Here is a 25,158-nt window from a genome sequence, read left to right on the forward strand (position 1 = left end):
AATCATAAACAAGACGAGTTACAGACTGGTACAGAGAAGGAGAGAGGGCCCTGCCCGTGAGGGCTTACAATCTACATGGTATGGGAGAAGGACACAGTAGGTGCGGGTGAAGCTGGTCACTGGTTGTAGGCTTGTCTGAAGAGGTGGGTTTTCAGGTTTCTTTTTAAGGATTCCACTGTAGGTGAGAGTCTGATATGTTGGGATAGCGAGGTCCAGAGTGTGGGGGATGCACAGGAGAAATCTTGGAGGCGATTGTGGGAAGAGGTGATAAGAGGAGAGGAGAGGAGAGAAGGAGGTCTTGTGAGGATCGGAGATTATGTGTGGGGATGTTATTGGGAAAGTAGCTCAGAGATGTATGGAGGGGACAGGTTGTGGACAGCTTTATACGTTTTGAACTGAGTTCGATGGGCAAAGGGGAGCAAGAGACTGGCAGAGGGGGAGGCAGAGGAGTAACGGGGTGAGAGGTGGATTAGGCGGGCAGCAGAGTTGAGGATAGATTGGAGGGGTGCAAGAGTGCTAGAGGAGGATGTTGCAGTAGTCTAGGCGGGAGATGATGAGGGCATGTACAAGCATTTTTGCAGACACATGGTTGAGGAATGTGCAGATGAGGGAGATATTTTTGAGTTGGAGACGGCAGGTGATGGAAAGGGCTTGTGCGGTCTGAAGAAGAGGGCAGAATACTCCTTTATGCTGTCACGCAACTGCTAATGTACAGCGGTTGCCAAGAATTGACAGCTTAAGGCCCCATTCACTCGACCGTATTTTTGGTCTGCATCTGATATGCATTTTTTGCAGACTGGATGCATACCCATTTATGTCAAAGGGGCTGCAAAAAATGCTGTCTGTATCTGTAAGTCCATTCCGAAGGTCCCGCGAAAAAAACAAAAAACATGTCCTATTCTTGTCTATTTTGACATCAAGAATAAGCATTGTTGCAATAGGTCCACAAAAAGCGGTCGCAACACGGACATCATGTGTATTTTTTCGGATCCACGTTTTGCAGACTGCAAAATACATACGGTCGTGTGAATGCACGCTAGGGCTGGGCAATAATTTTAAGCATGTGCGATGTCCCCCAGCCAGCGCCATCAGCCCCATGCCATTGCCATCATCCATGTACCCCAGCCAGCGCCATCAGCCCTATGCCATTGCCAACATCATCATCCATGTCGCCCATCCAGCGCCATCAGCCCTATGCCATTGCTATTTGCAATCATCCATGTCCCCCAGTCAGCGCCATCAGCCCCATGCCATTGCTATTTGCAATCATCCATGTCCCCCAGCCAGCGCCATCAGCCCCATGCCATTGCCATCATCCATGTACCCCAGCCAGAGCCATCAGCCCCATGCCATTGCCATCATCCATGTCGCCCATCCACCGCCATCAGCCCTATGCCATTGCTATTTGCAATCATGCATGTCCCCCAGCCAGCGCCATCAGCCCCATGCCATTGCCATCATCCATCTCCCCCAGCCAGCGTCATCAGCCCCATGCCATTGCTATTTGCAATCATCCATGTCCCCCAGCCAGCGCCATCAGCCCCATGCCATTGCCATCATCCATGTACCCCAGCCAGCGCCATCGGCCCCATGCCATTGCCATCATCCATGTCGCCCATCCACCGCCATCAGCCCTATGCCATTGCTATTTGCAATCATCCATGTCCCCCAGTCAGCGCCATCAGCCCCATGCCATTGCTATTTGCAATCATCCATGTCCCCCAGCCAGCGCCATCAGCCCCATGCCATTGCCATCAGCCACGTACCCCAGCCAGCGCCATCAGCCCCATGCCATTGCCATCATCCATGTCGCCCATCCACCGCCATCAGCCCTATGCTATTGCTATTTGCAATCATGCATGTCCCCCAGCCAGCGCCATCAGCCCCATGCCATTGCCATCATCCATCTCCCCCAGCCAGCGTCATCAGCCCCATGCCATTGCCACCCTCATCATGTCCCCCAGCCAGTGCCATTAGCCTCATGCTGCCATTGTTATTTGCAATCATCCATGTCCCCCAGCCAGCGCCATCAGCCCCATGCCATAAACATCCACCCATCCCCACCCCCGTTAGATTTGGGCCCCTGCTAATATGCACCCCTACATCATCATGCAATTTAAATCAAGCAAGTTTGTTGTATATATGAACATACATATCATATTAGGAATTTATCATGATTTCGTATATATGTATATACACCGTTGTATCTGTGTTCCATTATGGCATTTTATTACTATTTTATCATGTTTTTATGTATCATATGATTACATGTAATATTTTATCAAATTTTTAAATTATAACAATAGTGTTGCAACATTTATTTTTCATTGGATAGATAGATCCTATCATAATACACATTATAACAAAAAACTGCATAAGTAGCGAAAAAAACGCAACAAACCTGAATCTTTGGTTGCCAAATCCGCCCCATAGTTTGGGCTGTTTTGGGCGGCCTATAAATAGCCAGTCCAAAAATGGGAGATCAGCTGCCACTGAGGAAGGGGTAAGAGGTCCCCGAAACGCGTCTGGCGTAAACAGCTGAGAACTCCCACCGGACTGATAAGAGGCCTCTACACAGATGATCTACCAAAATTACTCAAAAAACTTACGAATAATTGGAGCGCTCCAAATAAGAAAAAAATCTTCGGATCCTATTTTCGGCACAAGTTCCCGCGATACAAGCTTGATTCCTGGTACAGACCACGTTATATGCCGGCATCTGCCTGAATAGCGTGGAAAAGCACATACAGCAGCAACCTCTATACTGGATATGTAATGCCGTACTTTGGGACATTAAACTTCAACCCACCTAGAAGCAGGTAAGACCTGTATATGCTGTTATCATAGTGTGAATTGGCACTCGATTTATTATTATCGGCAACAACTGTGTCCGGACATTTAAACCGCAAGTAAACCGCAATTATATCCAGGACTTTTTCGTTCCTATTAAGGACGCTTTGGCATACAAGCCGCAAGCCATAACCATATGATTAAATAGCACTGTTGAATGCCCTTTATGCGGACTATTGAATTAATATAAAGACTCAGTTAGTCTCATTAAGAAGAAATCCTCACCTACCTATTCAAGGAATTCTTTGCATTTTTCATATACATTGCTTGCTTTCCCCACATTCAATATTTAATGTGTGTCAGCATGCACGTGTTAGTTTGATGTTTTATGATATTTTTACAATAGTTTTATAGTGTTGTATTGATATTTGTTCATTTATTAAATTCAGCGTGATCACTTTATACATTGTATATTATATTTGTAGCCACACATACAGAGTGCCAGTCCGCATTTTACAATTATTTCCCCTGCTAATATACTTACCTTTCCTGCATGGTGCGCGGCTGGCTGATGGAGTCCGCAGGAGACGGACCGCATCTTCTTCCCAGCATGCACTGGGAGGGACCTGATGTCACACACAGCATCAGCCAGCGCGCTGACGATGTGTGCACGCAAGGCCCTGGCCAGTGCAGCGCGGTACAGAGTCGGGAGGCCACGGGGCGGTGAGTGAGAAGCTTCTTCAATTCACTACCGCTCCGTGGTCATCTACCGCGATACAGACAAAATCTATATTGTTGCCCGAATTTATATCGTTCATATCGTTTTTATCACTCACCCCTAATGCACGCTAATGCTGGCAGTGTGTGCCTAAGAAGAGTCATACGCTGCCGGAGAGGAGTCACTGTACCTGAGCTTCCCCTACCCACATATGATTGGCAGGTCTATCCTTAATTTCTCCCTAGGATAACTATCCTGACATTTTATTATGGGATTAATAGCCTTATATAATTTTAAATGCCTGATAATCCTGTATATTTGATATTCTAGCACCCCTCAGATTCCACTGACTGAAGAAATTATCACAGGATTTTTTTCATATGAACTAAAGCAGGAAAACATGGACACTTACCTTTGCACTTAGGCTCACAACAATTACGTGTTCACGTCCTGAAGAATCTTTAATTTTTAATTTGATTGTACGAAACTCATCATCTACAAATAATAATCTAAAAATAGAAAGAAAAAAAGAAAAATAAATTTTAAATGTCTTGACCCCCAGGAAATGATAGTTTTCAGACTGGATTTCGAATGGTAATATTGCAGGAGTTTTGAAAACAGGCATGCTAGACTTGTGTGTGGGGCAAGAATGCGTACATGTGACTCTCCAGGGTGCACATCTAGGTTTGCATGTTTTTTTTTTTATGTTATAGTCTTTCATTTTTTTATTTAAAAAGAAAAATTATACATTTCAACATAATATATTGGAAAATGACATGATGACAGGTAAAATACACAGACACCTGCTCGGTCAGCAATATTTAACATCCGGACCACGGTCCAATTCTGGACTGCAGACCAGCTGTCCGGACCCCTTCCTATTCGAAATGGAGGGCAGTTTCATTCTGACAAAAGGCCAACAGCAACACGATGCTCCCTCCTCTGCTGCGGAAGCACATCAATTAGCTTTACAGGGAATGTGCCATCAGAAAATAACCTATTGTTTAACTCCCGTTATTATGTTTTTAAAAACTTATATTTTTAATTTTCCATGTCAATATAAAAATATAAAAAAATTCAGCAGTTTTCGCACTGGCCACTAAGCCTAATAATAGGCACCACTTCTTGGTCTGTACAGACCACTTTACTACAGTTACCTGCTAATCTATTATTCTAATCCTGCCTGTAATGATATCACCTCTGTGTATAGATAAGACAGGATCCACCATTCACAACAGGTGATTGAGACAGGAGGAACAGTGAACAATGCCACCAATTAAACAAATAAGAGCCAGGGAAGGGATGGAAGGAGACAGGAAGGAGGAACAGGAGGTAGAGACAGCGTACAATGGGAATGCGGCACTGCGGGCAAAGACTGCCTGCCAGTAGCATGTTCTAATCTTTGCCTGCCCCTGCTAGGGCATTTTAGAAAAGTTAAATTACATATAAAAAAGAAAATAAGCATGATTTTAGATGGGATAAGCATGATATTGCTAACTTTGCGGACAAGAATAGGCAGTTATATTAAAGGCTGTCCGCGCCTGTAACGGATCCGCTTCCGTTAATGGACGCTTCCTAGCTTGCGCCGAGGACCACAAGCACCGCACTGGACACCACAACCACCGCAGACTCCACAACCGCCGTAGCTTAACTGGAGCTGCGCCGTCTTCCTTCCACCCTGAATGAACCTCCAGCATTCAGGACAGTGTGGGAAAGATCTCTCCTCCAGGGAATATGCAGAGCATAGCAATCCCCAGCGTGATACAGCAATTCCCTCCAATAACGAGACAAGGCTGCGTTTTGAAGGGTTCGAAAAACATGAACTGAGCTGAACTCTTTATTGAGGGCAACCCGCCCATATTTATGCAGGTCCCCACAATGCATCATGGTCTCCTCCTCTCTGCCCTGGAGACACCCAAAGTGCAATTCAATTATCTCCCAGGACAAAGGGAGATCACCAATACACATGTGGGAACAATAGGAGAGGAATCACCACCCGAATACACAAAATCCTCTCTTCTGTCTGTGATATAATTATGGATTAACATAACTATCACAGACAGTAAAAATACAGTTTTTAAACATACACTGTAACTTTAAAACCATACATTCCATCTCCATAAAAATTACATATTTAAACTCAGCATACATCAAACAAACACTTCCAAAAATCACACAAATCCCTCCAGCGGATCAAAAGTTAAGTGAAGTCCTTTATGACCGACCGCAAGCACAATTTCCTGCCCAAAACAGTTCCATAGATTCTTTAGTATACACCGCTGACCGCGTTCGGTCCTAAGAACAGTCCAGACATGCGGCATAGTTCTGTTCTTGAAGGGTAATATGTCCCGGGGCCATAGTCGTAGGGCAGGAGGCTAGCCCTAAGTCCTCTACAATGCCCAGTGGCAAATGGCAGTTTGTCACAGCGCCGTTCTGCAAATTGTGGAACGCACACGGACGCCATCCATGTTTTGTGGAACCGCGATTTACGACCGCAAAACACATAACGGTCGTGTGCATAAGGCCTAAGGATGTCTTTAGGCCTCATGCACACGACAGTATTTTTTCACGGTCCGCAAGACGGGGTTCCGTTGTTCCGTGATCCGTTTCCGTTTTCTTTTCCGTGTGTCTTCCTTGATTTTTGGAGGATCACCAGACAGGAAAAGTGAAAAAAAAATCTAAGTCAAGTTTGCCTTGAAAATGATAGGAAAAAAACGGACACGGACGCGGATGACAATCTTGTGTGCCTCCGTGTTTTTTCACGGACCCATTGACTTGAATGGGTCCGCGAACCGTTGTCCGTGAAAAAAATAGGACAGGTCATATTTTTTTGACGGACTGGAAACACGGATCACGGACGCGGATGACAAACGGTGCATTTTCCGAGTTTTCAACGGACCCATTGAAAGTCAATGGGTCCGCAGAATATCATGGAAAACGGAACAACGGACACGGAACCCAACAACGGTCGTGTGCATGAGGCCTTAAGCTGCAGTCAGTTGAGATTGCCCTGATCTCTTCTCTGTCGGTACAGTTTTTGGCCTCATCCCAGACGCACACAAAAAACATTGGCCCAGATTTACTAATAGCAAAGATGGCGTAAGCTTAGACCAGCTGTCTAGACCTGCACCACATTTATTACAGGGGCTCAGAATGGGTGATACTTGTGCTGTTGAAAAATACACTTTTCTCTGACACTTAGGGCTCATGCACACATGCACTTAGGGCTCATTTCTTTCGGTTTCCGTTCCGTTTTTTTTGCGGACTGTATGCGGAACCATTCACTTCAATGGGTCCGCCAAAAAAACTGAAGTTACTCCGTGTGCATTCCGTTTCCGTATGTCCGCAAAAAAATAGAACATGTCCTGTTATTGTCCGCATTACGGACAAGGATAGTACTGTTCTATGAAGGGCCAGCTGTTCCGTTCCGCAAAAAACAGAATGCACACAGATGTTATCCGTATTTTTTGCGGATCCGTTTTTTGCGGACCGCAAAATACATAGTCATGTGCATGAGCCATACTTTGACGCAATTGTGTTGTAAAAAATTGTCTCAAAGGTTTGGTGCAAAATGGCGCATCTTAAGTTCTCCCCCTTTCCTGTGAAACTCCACGCGCTTTCTACACAAGTTGGAAAATAGTGTAGAAACCGTAGATGTGCCAAATTGCACTTTTTAGACATATTTTTGGCACTAGCACATTAGTAAATCTGGGCCATTGTCAGAATCACTTTTTTTTTCTCATTCCCCAAGAGAAAATAATAATAATTGCCACTCATTAATTCACATGTAACGTAAAACAATACCAAATGAAAACTCCATCTCATCCTGTATAAACGAAGGATCTTTTTTATTTAGTGTACAAAAGTAGCAAAACATTAAAATAAATTACACATATCTGATATTGCCATAAATGGATCTTCACCTGATGGTAGACCCAGGGTAGTGGACATTAATATTGGACAACCATGTCGGCCTCTGACACCCAGAACGGTCATCAATAAACTGTAAATGGTGTTCCATTATTTCTTCAAAGAGATTTTGGAGATGAACATACGGAACAGAAATGAATTCTCATATGATGAATAAAACCCCACAAAACACATTTGATGATGGTTTTCGGACTGGATATGGGATGGTAATATAGCAGGTGTAAACAAATAACCACACGGTTAAGTCTACTGGTATCTTCATATTTCGCCTGGATGCAGCTGCTCTAAATGCCCTGTATCAAGAGATTTCATTGCTGTTTGCCCAAGTCTGAACAATGTAATTAAGTTTCAGATGAGGTAATTTAAATGAGATTAAACTTTGACAGACATATTTGCATTGTAAATGTGAAGGAGTGTTTGCCATTTCCAATAAACACTTAAAAGTATAAATTATTATACAATGCATTCTCATGCTTTTTTTTTTTTATGCAAACCATATAATGTTTATTAGGGTTTTATTGTTCCCTAAATCAATGATGGGGTGTTCAGAATACTGGATATGTTAGGGGTAAAGGGGTTGCCCTCTCTAGAAATTTATAGCATATTGCTAGGCTAGGCCATGTCAGATAGGAGTAGGTCGCAGAGATGGGACCTGCACCTATCTCCAGATAGGGGCTCCCAAAATGAACGGAGAGAATACCACGCATAACTGCTATGGGGCTATAATGGTATGATATGCCATAATTGTCAGACAGGTGCGGGTACCATCTCTGGGACTGGTCCTATCTCCAGAAATGGACCTCAAAGTGATGGCAGAACAAGCCTTGCAAGCATGGGCACACCTCCACTATGATGAGACAGCGCTTGACCACAGGTGGGACCCGCAACTATCTGACCTTTATGGCGTATTCTAGCGATATTCCATACATGCCCCAGATGAGACATCACATCCCCTTTAAGGTGTACTACAGCTGGACTAAAGGTGATGAGGAAAATGGAAGATTTCAACCAAATGAACATTTGTTGAGTACAACTTAGCAACTGATAATTTAAGGTGACCAATAACACAGTCATTACCTAGAATGAGTTGGGCTGACTTTTTGTTAAAAGAACGTTCTCTGAAAGATTGTTCATCCTTTGCTCGGTGTCACTGAATATTTGCGGCCAATCTAAATTACAGTAACAGCCAATAGGGACTAAAATATGGACAGCACTGGGGTCCTGGGTGCAAATCCGACCAAGGATAACATGTGCATGGAGTTTGTATTTCTCCCCATGTTTTTGTGGGTTTCCTTTGGGGGTACTAAGATCTGCACAAATCACGGGAAATAATGCATTAATACAATAGATGCAAGCATTATATAAGGACAAAGCCCTCACCCTGATATGATAAAATCTGAGACTCTCAGCCAATATATTTTGATCAAAACACATCTGTGCCCGCCTACCCGCGCCAAGGTGGTCTCAGTCAGGTCCTACTCTAAACCTATCTATGCCGTTGGGCATCTACATTCAGGAGAGCAGAACATCATATCGTGCAAAATGTTTTGTATGTTTTTCTGTAATTTTTGTTTAATCTATGTGCTTGAAGGAGTGGCATCTTCAAGTGTGAATGCGCTCCTATTATCTGGGGAGTAGCATTCTTGTGCCCTTTTTGCCCCACCTATCCCACATGCGAATTTTATTAGGTGGTACATATAGGTGTCCGTGCTCCTCCTCTCATTGGTTGCTTGGTGCACACAGAGGTAACTAGGAGCAGCACACTATATGTGTAGGGTCTGCTCTCCTGAATATAGATGCCCAACGGCATAGGTAGGTTTAGAGTAGGACCTGCCTGACTGACCCCATCTTGGCGCGGGTAGGTGGGCACAGATGTGTTTTGATTAAAATATATTGGCCGAGTCTCAGATTTTATGGGCTTAGTCCATATATAATGTTTGCATCTATTGTGTTAGCGCACCATCTTCTGTGATTTGTTCCTTATAAGTGTTGCCATGTACATCTGCATATTCAGTTATCATATTGTGCAGGATGTTTTCAATTTTTTTCTGTGATTTTTACTAAGATCTGCACAATTTTTTTTTTTTTAAGTACACAGAATGGAAAAATATTACAGAACCACAATGTCAAATATACCTAACAACCTGATTTCACACTATTTAGTTAACTACTCTCATCGAAAACATGGTCATTAGATAAGATGACCATAAGATCACTACACCAGCACTAATGGGAGAGGAAGCTACTGAGCGTGTTAGTCCACCTATGAATGCAGGAGAAGGTGGACCAGATGGATTAAACGTGGGGTGCGCTACCAGAATATACATTAAAAAAATTACAATATTTTATACCACATATTGCAATAATACTTCATTTGAAATGCCCTTTTCATTGCAATACTTTTTGAGGGATAACCCCTTTATGAACACAAGCTCTGCACACCTCGATATATTATTTTTACATTGTTTCTATCTGTAAGAGGAGCTTTAGTGTGAGTTTTAGGTGCAAAAGCTTGCTTTTAAGCATTTTTTAAAAACAATTCCTGTTTGTCACAAGGTTGGGCCTCCTGCACACAAATCTTCAAAATGCCAATGCGGCCCGTGCGCATCCCGCAAGTTTCGCAGGACCTACTGTCACAAAGCCTACATTTGTCCGCAAAACAGACAAATTCCATCATTTGCAGCCTGGCCAGACGGATGCGGTCAGCACATGGATGACATGCGTGTGCTGTCCATTTTTTGTGGACCCATCGAAATGAATTGGTCTGTACGCAATCCACAAAAAATGTGGATTAGACAAAAATACAGTCACGTGCATGATCCCTTACATGAAGATGGACACAATCGGCAACAGCCCATCAAAGCAACTGCAATCACTAGGTTGTCTGCTTTCAGGAAACATATAGGCTTTGGGGTTCACTTACTTTTAAAGAAACTGTAATCCCTGTATTTTATAGGATTTAACTTTTTTTTAAGTTCCAACTTTAAACTAGATTTTTGGTCTTTCTAGTTCTGGTGATTTTATGAAGATGTCTACCTGGAAATTTAGGCCCAAGTGGCATAAATGAACTCTGCACATGTTGAAATGTTATTTTTAGGAGTGGTGCACATAACTTTCTACTTGGGTCACACTTTTATCCAATAATATCAACTTTTATTTACTTTAATTTACTTTCAAAAAAATATATGGGTATTGGGGGGTTAGTACGATTGTTTTTCATTTGTACTTGTCAACACTATTTGTACATGTCAGAGCTACCAGAGGGGCAAGATTTGTGATATAGCTAACAAAAGAGAACTACAAAGAGAAGTCACAGAAGATCCAAACATACTTATCCCATCCTAAATTCTCTATGTCCGTAACCAGGCAAGAATAATACTGTGGAGCAGGAGATGCTTCTATTGAATTTGTGTTCTTCAGAGCAGAATCCTGAAATATAACATTTACGTGTGTTCAGAAAATAGATAACTGTAAGGCTAGGAATACTGGTCTTCAGGAAAAAGAGCCCGTTTAGTTCTTCAATACTGTAAATACCATATTAAATATACCCATATTTATATGACTACCATTTCACAACTTATACAGGAGCGAGATAAAAAGCTGAGTAACCGGTATATTTAGTGACGATTCAAGGCCACTCTTTGTTATTGGGAAGGGTTGTGGAGTTAACAGTGATTCGTACAGACATTGCATTATGGGAAGTGTACCATAGTTTATAGGAGTCACTGTTATAGGATTTTGATGTAGGAAAAACTACTGTATTTTTCGTTTTATAACTTTATAAGACCAAAAGTAGGGAAAAATGACATTGCGCCTACTAGAGAGTGTATACTAGTGAGTGCTTCAATTATGGAAGTGCACACTAGAATGCAGGAGGCGCGGCGAGCAAAGTAGCGGTGCTGTCCAGAGCATTAGAGGTAAGTTTATTTTGTAATTTTTGGTCTGATATGGGGGTCTGATCCGAGGTCAGATATGGGGGTCTGATCCGAGGTCAGATATGGGGGTCTGATCCGAGGTCAGATATGGGGGTCTGATCCGAGGTCAGATATGGGGGTCTGATCCGAGGTCAGATATGGGGGTCTGATCCGAGGTCAGATATGGGGGTCTGATCCGAGGTCAGATATGGGGGTCTGATCCGAGGTCAGATATGGGGGTCTGATCCGAGGTCAGATATGGGGGTCTGATCCGAGGTCAGATATGGGGGTCTGATCCGAGGTCAGATATGGGGGTCTGATCCGAGGTCAGATATGGGGGTCTGATCCGAGGTCAGATATGGGGGTCTGATCCGAGGTCAGATATGGGGGTCTGATCCGAGGTCAAATATGGGGGTCTGATCCGAGGTCAGATATGGGGGTCTGATCCGAGGTCAGATATGGGGGCCTGATCTGAGGTCAGATATTGGGGGTCTGATATATATATATAGAGTGGGGAGTGGGGATACTGATGGCAGTGGGGGCAGCTGGTGGCACTGGGGGAAGTTCATCGCACTTGGGGGAGCTGATGGCATTGGAGGGGGAGCTGATGGCACTGGGAGGGGGAGCAACTGATGACATGGGAAAGCTGGTGGCATTAGATGAGGAGTTGATGGCATTGGAGGGGGAACTGATGGCACTAGGGGGAGCTGGTGGCACTGGGGGAGGAACTAATGGCAATGGGGGGGGGACTGATGGCAGGGGAGCTGATGAGTTTTTATAGAAAACGTTCTTTTAATTAGCTTTTTCTAATTAGAGTACTCGATTAATCGTTGGATTAATTGGTAGAATACTTGATTACTAAAATAATCGATAGCTGCAGCCCTAAAACGCATTGTATACATAGGGGCAGGGTTCTGGTTGTAGGCTACCAAAGCAGCAAAACAGATTACAGGCAAATGTTTTCAGTCAGCAGACCTGAATTCAGGCTCACCACAGTGATTACATGGCCACGTCTCATTGTCTGGGCAATCAGATGGTCTGAATTCGCCTTGAACATGATTCTGGGATGTGCAGACATTAGACATGCAAGAAACGCTGGGAGTTCAGCTGTGAAACCAGCAGAATTGTGAAAACAGCTCCGGACTGCAGTCATTTCCATGGAGCTGTAGGCTGTATAGTGCCTGCGTGAGGAAAAATTGCTTCAAGGCCATAATACCTCAGCATTATAGTACTTGTGTTGCCTCGATTTGCGGGCATTATATAAATCCATGCTGATTATTTCTGATTGCCTGATTGGAGTGGGGAAGGAATTCTTGCCTCTAAAATAAGGAAAATTGGCTTCTACCTCTGGATCAACTTTGCAGGATAAGGCCCCTTTCACACGGGGCGAGTATTCCCCGCGGATGCGATGCGTGAGTTGAACGCATTGCACCCGCACTGAATCCTGACCCATTCATTTCTATGGGGCTGTGCACACGAGCGGTGATTTTCACGCATCACTTGTGCATTGCGTGAAAATCGCAGCATGATCCTCTTTGTGCGTTTTTCACGTAACGCAGGCCCCATAGAAATAAATAGGGTTGTGTGAAAATCGCAAGCATCCGCAAGCAAGTGCGGATGCGGTGCGATTTTCACGCGCGGTTGCTAGGTGACGATCGGGATGGGGACCCGATCATTATTATTTCCCCTTATAACATGGTTATAAGGGAAAATAATAGCATTCTGAATACAGAATGCATAGTAAAATAGGGCTGGAGGGGTTAAAAAAAAAAAAAAAAAAAAATTTAACTCACCTTAGTCCACTTGTTAGCACAGCCGGCATCTATTCTGTCTTTATCTTTGATGACGTCACTACGCTTATCACATTAACCATCACCATGGTGATGGATCATGTGATGGACCATGTGATGAACGCAGTGATGTCATCAAAGGTCCTATTGCTCACAGATGAAGACAGAAGAGATGCCGGCTGCGCGAACAAGTGGATTAATGAGTTAAATTTTTTATTTTTATTTTTTTTAACCCCTCCAGCACTATTGTACTATTCATTCTGTATTCAGAATGCTATTATTTTCCCTTATAACCATGTTATAAGGGAAAATAATACAATCTACACTACAACTAACCCAAACCTGAACTTCTGTAAAGAAGTTCGGGTCTGGGTACCACAGTCGGTTTTTTATCACGCGCGTGCAAAACACATTGCACCCGCGCGACAAAAACTGAACATCGGAACGCAATCGCAGTCAAAACTGACTGCAAATGCGTTCCTACTCGCGCGGGTTTGCTGCAATGCATCGGGACGCATCTGGACCTAATCCGGACACACCCGTGTGAAAGAGGCCTAAGAGACTGAACTGGATGGACGGATGTCTTTTTTTTTTTTTAACAGAGAGGCTTCATACATATGGCCTCTGACATGAACACCATATTAATTAGTGCATTTATGCTAGAAAACACTGACTATTCTGTCAGTAACTAATTACCGATCATTTATTCAATATACTAAATATATATATTTGCCGCTATGCAATATGCACCAGTGCTACTTACCAATATAGTCTTCAGCTCCATCATAAAGCTGCTTAGATTTGGACTGTGCTGCAACCTCTTTAGGGGGAAAAATAAGGAAATAAAATGTAAAAATGCATTTGCATTACAAACAAGCATTGTACATAACTGTAGGCACACAAAGTATAATTGCTACTAAGAGCCCGTGGCCAGTATTTGCCCCAAACACCATAAACTGCTCTGCCCACATCTCAGTGTCCCATCAATAGGGTACAAATCACTGGTGTAAAGTAGAACTGGCTTAGTTGCCCATAGCAACCAATCAGATTCCCCCCTTTCATTTTCCAAAGGAGCTGTCAAAAATGAAAGGAGGAATCTGATTGGTTGCTATGGGCAACTAAGCCAGTTCTACTTCACACCAGTTTGATAAAGTTCATATTTATTTCATTTAGTCCCTACAGTTCATTGTAAGACCAGTAATGGGAAAACACCTCTCCAATAACGGCATGCAATGGTATTGGGGAATGGCGACACATACCTGTGGATCATGTCCAAATTTAAGTTGTATGTCTTTGTTGGAAACCAGAATACGCTGAGGAAACCCACACAAACTCCATGCAGACACTGTCCCTTGGTCAGATTCGAACCCACAACCTCAGCAAGCCACCAGTGCTAACCAGCGAGCCACCGTGCTGCTCTGCAAAAAGACTCCATGACAATACCATGCAGATTTGATCCAATTTCAGGCGCTAGTTTTGGCCATGGTGCGGCTGCTGCATGTTGTCTCACATGGCTTGTACAGAGGCTGGGCCGCTGCAGAATATGGCAATGCAAAGAGAGAAATTTGTTTTTTTCCAAAGTTTTTATTTTTTTCAGTTATAAAAAGCAAAAAAGTAAACTAAAAAACATACCGTACATATGTGGTATTGTTCTAATTGTGCAATCAAACTGACCCGGAGCACGAAAGTAACAGGTCAGTTTTACCGCACCAAAACCCATAAAACTATGGAGGATTTTTTTTTTTTTTTTATTCCACCCCATTTGGAATTGTATTCCCGCTTCCCACTACATTATATGCAACTGGTAATGGTGCCATTAGAAAGTGCAACTTGTCCCACAAAAAAACTGTCTGTCCTACGGCTATGTGAATGGAAAAATACAAAAGTTATGGCTTTGGGAAGGCTGGGAGTAAAAAAAAAAAATTTAAAAATATAAATAAAATGAACAAAAAGATTGAAAATCGTCTGGTCCTAAAAGGGTTAATGGCATGTTCAGGATTAGAAAAACATGGCTGCTTTCTTCCAAAAACATACCTGTCCATGGCTTGTGTCTGGTCCTGCAGCTCAGCTGCATTGAAGTAAATAGAGCCGCGTTGCAAACCGCACGCCCCCCACGGAAGGTATGGTGCCGTTTTTGGAAGAAAGAAGCTGTTTTTCTAATTTCAGACAAACCCTTTACAGGGGTTTGTCAGGTGTCTAAAGGCTCATGCACATGAACGCATTTTCTTTCCGTGTCCGTTCCGTTTTTTTTGCGGACCGTATGCGGAACCATTAATTTCAATGGGCTTGCAAAAAAAAAAAAGGAAGTTACTCTGTGTGCATTCTGTTTCCGTATATCCGTATTTCCATTCCGTAAAAAAATAGAACATGTCCTATTATTAGCCGCATTCCGGACAAGGATATTCTATCAGGGGCCAGCTGTTCTGTTCCGCAAAATACGGAATGCACACGGACGTCATCTGTATTTTTTGCGGATCCGTTTTTTTAACCTATACTCAGGATAAGTCATTAATACCTGATCTGCGGGGCTCCAACACCCAGCACCCACTAAGCAGCTGTTTCAAGAGGCCGCAGCCTTCTCACAGCATACCAGAAGTCTGCCCATTACCCCTGATGAAGCCAGATTAGCTGGCGAAACATGTTGGGGGGCGGAATTTAGGTTTTCATTTGCTGTACTCCTTTGACGTTAGACTGCAATCTGTGTGCTTGATGCAATAGCACTTAGTGTGAACAGGTCTGTTCCACAATTTACACCCCAATTGTGGGGGATATTAGATATCAAGCACAGTGCAATACCCTAGCGAATACAGCAGGGGCAGTGCGGGTCAGTGCACCCCCGGCCTGTATATTTACGCTTCATACCAGTCATTAACAGCATCTATATATGGGGTACAGCCAGTTTTAACCTCTCAGCTAGCTCACTTGTCATATTCTTTCACTTGTTTTAATAAAGAAGTAAAAGTTAAGTTTTAGTGTCTGGGACAAGAGTGGTTAGTAGCCGGTTAGTGAAAACCCTTCCCAGATAGGGTCCTCTGTAGAAACTGTCTCACAGCATACCAAGCACAGTACTGTCCATTGCATAGTGGCTGTGCTTGGTATTGCAGTTCATCCCCATTCACTTGAATAGGATTGAGCTGCGCTTAGAAAGAGGCCTCAGCTCCATGGGCTCTTCAATGCTCTGGATGTGTCGCGTGTGCATTGCGGGAAACTCGCGCGAGTAGGCACACAATTGCAGTCAGTTTTGACTGCGTTCCGATGTTCCGTTTTTTTTCGCGCGAGTGCAATGCGCTTTGCACGCGCGTGAGAAAAAACTAAATGTGGTACCCAGAACCGAACCCGGACTTCTTCACTGACGTTCGTGTTTGGGTTAGGTGTTCTGTAGATTTTATTATTATTCTTAATACAGAATGCTTACTAAAAATGTGGATTAAGGCAGCCGGCATAGTCTTCTTGCTACTTCTTTCAGGACCTGCAAAAGGACCTTTGATGACGTCATCGCGCTCACCAACGTGGGGAGCGTGGTGACGTCAGCGCAGGTCCTGCTGAATGAAAATAGAAATCTTCTATCTTCATTCAGCAGAACCTGCGCTGATGTGGTGAGCGCGGTGACATCATCAAAGGTCCTTTTGCAGGTCCTGAAAGAAGAAGCAAGAAGATGATGCCGGCTGTGCGATCAATTGGATGAGGCGAGTTAATTTTTCTTATTTTTTAACCCCTTAATCCACATTTTAGTAAGCATTCTGTATTAAGAATGCTATTATTTTCCCTTATAACCATGTTATAAGGGAAAATAATACAGTGAATACACTTTAACGGGGTCCGGGGTTGCTTTCATCCCTATCATCTCCTAGCAACCATGCGTGAAAATCGCACCGCATCCGCACTTGCTTGCGGAAGCTTGCAATTTTCACGCAGACCCATTCATTTCTATGGGGCCTGCGTTGCGTGAAAATCACCGCTCATGTGCACAGCCCCATTGAAGTGTATGGGTCCGGATTCAGTGCGGGTGCAATGCGTTCACCTCACGCATTGAACCCGCACGGAATTCTCGCCCGTGTGAAAGAGGCCTTACAGTCCTGACAGGGTGAACCAAGAAGTGCTCGTCAGCACTGTAAGAGAGAGAAGTCAGATAAGACTCGTTGCCCTGCCCTCCCCTGCCTTCTGCCCAGGACTAACAGGTTTCTTTCCTAACATGAAACAAGAAAAGACATCTGTAACAAGACATCAATTTATAGAGGACCTAACTGAGGTCTACTTTCACACTTGCGCTAGCCGGGTCCGGCAGGTTGTTCCGGTAAGTGAACAGCCCACCAGATCCGTACTAACGCTAGCCCATGTGTGCCGCCGAAAGTCCGCTCTGGCCCCATTCACTATAATGGGGACGGATCGGAGTCCGGCTGCGGCAAAGCAAACATGCCGAGAGGCGGCCGGACAAAAACTGCAGCAAGCAGGCGGCACACATGGGCTAGCGTTAGTACGGATCCGGCAGGCTGTTCCTCTGCCGGACCCTGCTAGCACAAGTGTAAAAGTTGCCTTACTCCAGTCACAGGATGGATATGAAGTCCATGAATCTCCTTCACTATACAGACACCATTGAGAAGGGTCACTTAGACAACCCTACATGCTTCTGAGAGAAGTGCTGCTCAGTTGCTTTACCAGTGGGATGGCCGCGACATGTGCTGTGCCCAAGTATCGCAGTCTAGCAGGACTGCTATAGGAATGAATGAGGTCACAGTGAGACTCACATATTTGCCGGGAGACGCAAAAAAAATCCAATAGTGTTGGATTGTTTTGCTATTTGCATACGCAGAAAACGTGCAGGTAGCGTTAGGAACCCATTCATTCCTATGGCAGCCCAGATACACTGCAATCTTTGGTTGCACAACAGCTGTTGCGGCCAAAATCGGCAGGTAGACGTATCCTTATGGCGAAGAGAAACCACAACTCATCTACAGGTTCCCAAAACACATGCAAAATCAAGAACACATCCCTTAACACCTAGAAATAACAAGACCACCCTTGCAGAAAAGAAATGTGGTTGTGCAGTTTGACCAATCATGACTCCACCACAGTGACACAGAGTCATCATCTATCTCCTCCATCGTCTCATACAAGTAGCTCGTTTTAAGTTTGGAGCTGAAATCCTCTTTCCCATATGCAGCACTTTTTCTTCCATGTGTGGGTAAGTATAATGAGAAGACACTTTTTGGCACTTGACGAAAGGTCAGATACATAAATGTCTACTCCCCAGAGGGCGACATTCAGAGCACACCTGATCTGGGTAATGGGAACGGAGAATGGGAAGAGGTCCCTGACTTACAGTAACTGAGATCAACATGAAAGGTATGCAAGAGCTAAAATGAAACATAAGGAAATATATATCTGTAACTTTTTAGCTGCGGTGTCTTTCTCAAGTTATTCTGAAGTGTCGGCAAGTCTTCTACGTGTCAAGCTTCTGCCTCACTTCCAGCCACAGTTGAACAAAACTAGAAATAATGGTTTGCACATAAAATCTCATGAAATTCCAATCTTTCCCAGACGGCACACAGGCTGCTATTAAACCTGCATAGGTACCTTCAAAATATCATTTTCTTATGGATTCGACAAGACGGAGCTTTAGAAAACAATTGTTGTGTACCTGCTTCAGGAGGTGCAGATATCCATGCAGAACGTTCTTCAGTTGCCAACTGCACTCTAACCTGTGGGGACGTAGGAAATCAGATGAATTAAAGAACAGGAAGGCCATTTCCACATGAGTGTTCTGGAGGAAAACCTGCTCTTTGTGGGTCCAACACTGCTCCTCCCTCCAAACTCATGACCGCGGGTCTACTGTACTTGAATCATTCTGTGAGTACAGTATTCTAGACCCGTGGTCAGGCAAGGACTGACACCATCATACTGTAGATCATTATGAAGCTCGGTCAGAGGAGCCGGCATCACATTATGTGCGAGTTCGGTTCGGAAAATGTAGCCATCACACAAAGTGTTTCCCAGATCCAACACATTCAAGTGAAACTGCCCTAAGGCCTCTTGCTCACGACCATATGCCCTCTGAGATATACGGTCAGTGAGCCGGCCATATGTCCCGAAGCGGCATTGATCGTGCGCACGGGAGCGCACATCATCATAGATTACAATGATGCTGTGCACGTCGGGCCGCCCGCAGGGCTCATGTGATCTTATGAGTGCGGGACAATAGCCCTGCGGGCGGCCCGAAGTCCACGGCATCTTTGTAATCTATGATGCTGTGTGCTCCTGTGCGCACGATCAATGCAGCTCCGGGACATATGGCCCGCTCACGGACCGTGTATCTCGGAGGGCATACGATCATGGGCAAGAGGCCTAAGTGACATAGAAAGGCTCTGATCACATCACCATTGAGCCCCCTATGGATGGGCATACACTGTGTGCACAATTATTAGGCAAATTGTAATTGATGAAAATGTGTGTTATTATTGAACAAATACAGTGCTCTCGGTGAAACCAAAATGTTAATAAACCTAAAACTTGAATATTTGAGAAAGTAAAAGTGAGGTTTGGGCTTTCTTAGGAGAACATCTATGTGTGAGCAGAATTATAATATAACTATAAAGGAAAGCCCTGTCTAGTGTGTAAAGGCTGACAGATCCTATTCAAGTGAACGGGAGCTAAGCTGCAGAAAACACCAGTGTCGGAAACACGCAGGGGCAGATTCGCCACCTTTGTAGCATGAAAAAGTTTGCGACTTTTTCACCTATGCTGGTGTAGATGACCAGCATAGGCGAACAGAATGCCGGATGCTGCGTAAGCCTCGTCATAAATTTGGCTCAGCATCTGGCAGCACGCCTGGTTATGATACACCGGCGTACGCCGCCGCTCTATGAGGAATCTGCCCCCTCAGTGTATGAAGCTTTCTGCTTCCGGGTTCGTCCACTGTTTAGTGCCTGGCCACAGACCGAAAAAAAAAAATCACTAAGCTGATTGGAGGGTGTAGCGGTTGTCCAAACCTTAGGATAGGCGATCACTATCTGATTGGGAGAGATCCGCACCCTGCACCCACACTGATCAGCTGTTCTCCCAGAACTACACGGCTCCGTACTTTGTGCGGCTGTTGGAGCTTCAGTACTGCAGTAAATGGGAGCAGAAATGCAGCAACCGGCTCCACCCACTGCACAACGGAAAAAGCTGTGCCGTTCCGGTGCCAACTCCCACTACTGTAGAGCAGCTGACTGGCGGGGGGTACGGGTGTTCGGCCCCGGCGATAAGACAATGAAGGCAAACCCATCATCTGTAAAGGGTTGGCAAAACCATAACAGCTATTTGCCATCCAAGTCTGGATTGTATACTTATACCCTTCGTAGCTATACTTTTTACATTATGGAAAAATGCACTCTGAAACACTGAGCGGTGTACCTGGCATTTTGTAGTTTTAAATCTGTCGGCAAAATGATCCTGAGTCGAAAGTCCTTTTCCTATTAGAGGGGGAAAAAAACAAGCTAATCAAATAAGAAAAACACATTAAAAAAAACAAAAAACAAAAAGCACTTCTAACAAGAGGATCAGCAATGTGCGCACAATGTGCATCACTTCATCACAGGCTAGCACAAAAGATGAAGAAAACATAATACCGCTAAATATAAATGTGCCTGTATTAAAGAACAGTGTCATGTCATGGGCAAGCTCTCCGTTCAATATTACATGTATGCGCTCTATTCAGAGAAGATTCATTTCATTGTGGAGCTGAAAAGAAGAGGCTCTTACTTTTGTATAAAACAGTTGCTACAATAACGAGAGTAAAAAAAATACCTAGGACCTAAACTTGAAAATCACTGCCTCTTAAAGGGCCTCTGCTCATCTGTGTGCACACAGCTGTATTACCTCTGGGTGGTACACATGTTACTGTACCTCTATATGGCTCAGATATTATATTCTATATCAGGAAGGCTCAACCTGTGGCCCTCCAGCTGTTGCAAAACTACAACTCCCAGCATGCCCGGACAGCTTACAGCTATCAGCCTACAGCAGGGCATGATGGGAGTTGTAGTTTTGCAACAGCTGGAGGGCCGCAGGTTGAGCATGCCTGTTCTATATGAATCCAACAGAACAGGTGCGTACTGGTCCTAGGATATTTGACGCAAATCACATGACTGCCACAGCCAACGGCTGGCCATGGTGGACACGTGTCAGGTCACTGGATCACATGCCACGCTGGGGAGTGGTCTGTAAAAAGCACAACAAAGATGGATAACCCCTTTAACCTCTGTGCAGGTTTTCTGGATGTAATGTTATGGTCACATTTGTGACAGCAGCCCCTGTCACGGTGTCCGATCCTGATGGAGTGCACTGATTGGTACCTCGAAGGGTACTTTTAGGGTACTTTCACACTTGCGGCAGGACGGATCCGACAGGCTGTTCACCATGTCGGATCCGTCCTTCCGCTATTTCGCCGTGCCGCCGCTCCGTCCCCATTGACTATAATGGGGATGGAGGCGGAGCTCCGGCGCAGCACGGCGAAAGCCGCCGGACTAAAAAGTCGGACATGCAGGACTTTTTAGTCCGGCGGCTTTCGCCGTGCTGCGCCAGAGCTCCGCCCTCATTATAGTCAATGGGGACGGAGCGGCGGTCCAGCGAAATAGCGGAAGGACGGATCCGACAGAGTGAACAGCCTGTCGGATCCCTCCTGCCGCAAGTGTGAAAGTAGCCTTACACAGGGTTTTGTTACGCTTTTTGCCACGGATCCACACTGCAGATCAATCTACACCGTGGATTTATTTTGCAGCACATGATTTAAATTGAACTTAAAACCCCATCCCCTTTGCCGTTACTGTAAAATGCTGCGCACTTACCGCACAGCAAATCCTCATCGTTTCAGTCCCCTGCGGCATGCACTCTTATAAAGACGGGCTCTCGGGCACTGATTATAGGTGAGGCTGTGTATTCTAATTGGCACACTTTACAAGAGGAACCTACTGGCACTGCGTGCTAAGTGTGGGAAATGCTTATTACAGGGGGGGGGGTTTAGCGCTGTTAGGGCGCGTGTAAACGTTGTAGATTACACACGGTTTTTCCGTGTGGATTGTTGTGTCGTAATAAAGTCCAAGCAAAGTGAATGGGATTAGACAAATCTCATGTACACTTAGCGGATGTTGACCTGCCGTATGGAGTTTAACATCTGCAACTTATCAGTTGCAAGGGTGAAAACCGACGAAAATCCGCACCAAAAACTGCACTGGGCGCAGGTAACCTTAGGAATGTTCAGATTGAGGATTATGACCACGCATCCCATGGCAGAAACCGCTGCCCTGTGGTTTCTACCATCAGTTTCCATAAGGACCCGCTCTAGGCTTAGCCGCGAGCAGGCTTCAGTTGCAGCTTTGGGTTCGCACGGTAACCACGCCAAGAACGGACCCCGAATTTCTGGATGCGGTCTTAAAAATTGCACGACAAAAACCCTGGGCCACATGAGCTGCAGCATGGCCTCCCGTTGAAAACAATGGGAGGCGGTTTCAGCGCAGATCCGGCACAGTTTTCCCCACAGAATCTGCACCCAAAATCCTCCATCTGATCATGCCCTTAAGGGCTCGTTCACACGAACGTGTGATGCCCATTTTCGTATTGCAGACTGCATTTGTGGATCCGCACTACACGGGCACCGTTCCGTGCCCATTCCGCATTACGGATGCGAATCCATTCATTTTAATGGGTCCACAAATCCGGAGATGCGGAACTAAAGAACGGAACACTACAGAATGCCTTCTGGAGTTCCGTTCCGCGCTTCCGCACCGCAAAAAGATAGAACTTGCTCTATCTTTTTGCGGAACGGAAGGATCGTGGACCGATCAAGTGAATGGGTCTGCGATCCCCATGCGCCTGCCCCACGGACGATGCACGTGCATTACGTTCGTGTGAACGAGCCCTAACCCTTAGGATACCACAGTCTGTTTTTATTTTTCTTCCCGATCTTCCTGGAGCCATAACTTTTTTATTTTTTCCGTTCACATATCCATACGACGGCTTGTTTTTTGCAGGACAAGTTGCACTTTATCATGCCACCATTTAATATGACATACAAAGTATTCCAAATGGGGTGGAACTGGAAAAAAAAAATTTAAAATCCCTCCACCGTTTTAAGGGTTTTTCAAGGTTAGATGCCGAGATCACGGCGTGTAAAGGCTTTATTGACCGCGATCGGCATCACTGCCATCATTACTGATAAGAACGCTGTAAAATAATAATTACCACCAAGACAATTTAGTCAAGTACCACTGGCCTCAATAAAAATCACGGACATGGGGAAAAAGTTGCCCATTGATACAGACCATACAGAAAGTTCTAGACTATTGGCACCAGGCAGGTGGACAGCCTGGGGGAGTGGTCAGCCGCTATGGGCGTGGCCTATGGACACGTCAGGGCTCATCTGCATTCTCAGCGCTATCCCTCTGTAGCACGCACACTGACGGCCAGCAGTTCCCGGTACACAGCCATCTACCTGCGCCCTGATGAAGCCATCGTACACTCTCCCGCGCAGGTCCTGGGGTAGGAGCAGCGGGCACTGACTGAACACGCCCTCACACATCCCGCCGCCTTCACCTCAACAGGAACACGAAAGGACGGGCTCGGTCACGCGCTCTAGAAGGGCGGGGCTTACTGCGCGTGCGCCTATGTGGAGGGAGGGGCTGTGAGGAGGAGGAGGCGCGCGCTTCCCTCGCTGGAACTGACGGCGGTGACAGGAGAATGAGCGGGAAACACTCAGTGAGAGGGACAGATATGGAGAAGGCGGCGACAGACATGTGCTGTTGTATCAGCATGTAGGGAAAAACAGATTTTTTTTTTTGTATAGGAGTCGGCTGTACTTTCTGCCGCCACAGTATAGGACTGTTCTAATCGGGTGTATGACGGACCAAAGAGGGAAACAATGTGCAGCGCACAACGTGGCACTTTTTTTTTCCTGCACTAGGCCACGCCTCTAGCTCCGCCCAAAACATAACTGCACCTAATCCCAACCAGTCCTCTTAAAGGGAGTCTTTCACCTAATCTGAGTGATTTAGACGGCTCCGATCAGTAAGTCCAGTTTCCTTGATTTATTCTTTACAGATATCTTTGACCCTCATTACAATGTTACCTTTGTTTTCTGTGTCCCTCGTCCAGATATTGAAAAACACTTTTTAAATGTATGCAAATCAACTTCTGAAGGTGCCCAGGGGCAGTGTTACTGGGCGATGTGCCCAGAAAAACACTCCTCTTACAGCCCTCTGGCCCGCCCTTCTGTCGTATTATTACATCGCCCAGTAACGCCGCCCCTGGGCACCTTCAGAAGTTCATTTGCATACGTTTAAAAAAAAAAAAATTTCAATATCTGGACGAGGGACACAGAAAACAAAGGTAACATTGTAATGAGGGTCAAAGTGTCTATAACCTAATCGGAGCGGTCTAAAACGCTCAGATTAGGTGAAAAACTCCCTTTAACCTCTTAAAGGAAACCTGTCACCATGATTTTGCGCATAGAGCTGGGGACATGGGCTGCTAGATGGCCCCAGGTCCCACAGCTCTCCGCACTTTTATTGTGTTAAAAAACCGTTTTGAGTGATATGCAAATTACCTGATATGAGTCCTGTAGCCGGAGATGAGTCAAGCGGAAAGGAGCCCAGCACCGCCCCGCGTCCTCCGAATCTCCTCCTTGCCGGCTGACGTCACAGAGCTGGAGCGCCGAAATCTCGCGATGCGCGAGCTAGCGCATGCGCAGTGTCGGCATCATGTTCATTCCCTGTGCTGGCATCAGCACAGGGAACGAACTACGCATGCGCTAGCTCGCGCATCTCGAGATTTCGGCGCTCCAGCTCTGTGACGTCAGCCGGCAAGGAGGAGATTCGGAGGACGCGGGGCGGTGCTGGGCTCCTTTCCGCTTGACTCATCTCCGGCTACAGGACTCATATCAGGTAATTTGCATATCACTCAAAACGGTTTTTTAACACAATAAAAGCGCAGAGAGCTGTGGGACCTGGGTACTGCAGATGAGCTAGTGGCCATCTAGCAGCCC

The 25,158-nt window shown here is 45.2% G+C and overlaps 1 protein-coding gene across 1 annotated transcript in view; it reads right to left on the reverse strand.

Annotated features, from left to right (window-relative positions):
* FANCL (FA complementation group L) overlaps positions 1–23,750 on the reverse strand; it is a 75,918-nt gene extending 52,168 nt beyond the window's left edge. The window contains exons 1-6 of the mRNA XM_040429717.1: positions 23,611–23,750; positions 20,535–20,593; positions 18,781–18,841; positions 13,906–13,962; positions 10,770–10,867; positions 3,921–4,017 (exon numbers count right to left, since the gene is read on the reverse strand). Coding sequence (XP_040285651.1) covers positions 3,921–4,017; positions 10,770–10,867; positions 13,906–13,962; positions 18,781–18,841; positions 20,535–20,593; positions 23,611–23,697 — 459 coding nt within the window. The 5' untranslated portion in view covers positions 23,698–23,750. The remainder of the gene's footprint in view (positions 1–3,920; positions 4,018–10,769; positions 10,868–13,905; positions 13,963–18,780; positions 18,842–20,534; positions 20,594–23,610) is intronic.
* Positions 23,751–25,158: the final 1,408 nt, after the last annotated feature.

The sequence above is a fragment of the Bufo bufo genome, chromosome 4, assembly GCF_905171765.1.
Source record: "Bufo bufo chromosome 4, aBufBuf1.1, whole genome shotgun sequence".
Classification (NCBI taxonomy): Eukaryota; Metazoa; Chordata; class Amphibia; order Anura; family Bufonidae; genus Bufo; species Bufo bufo.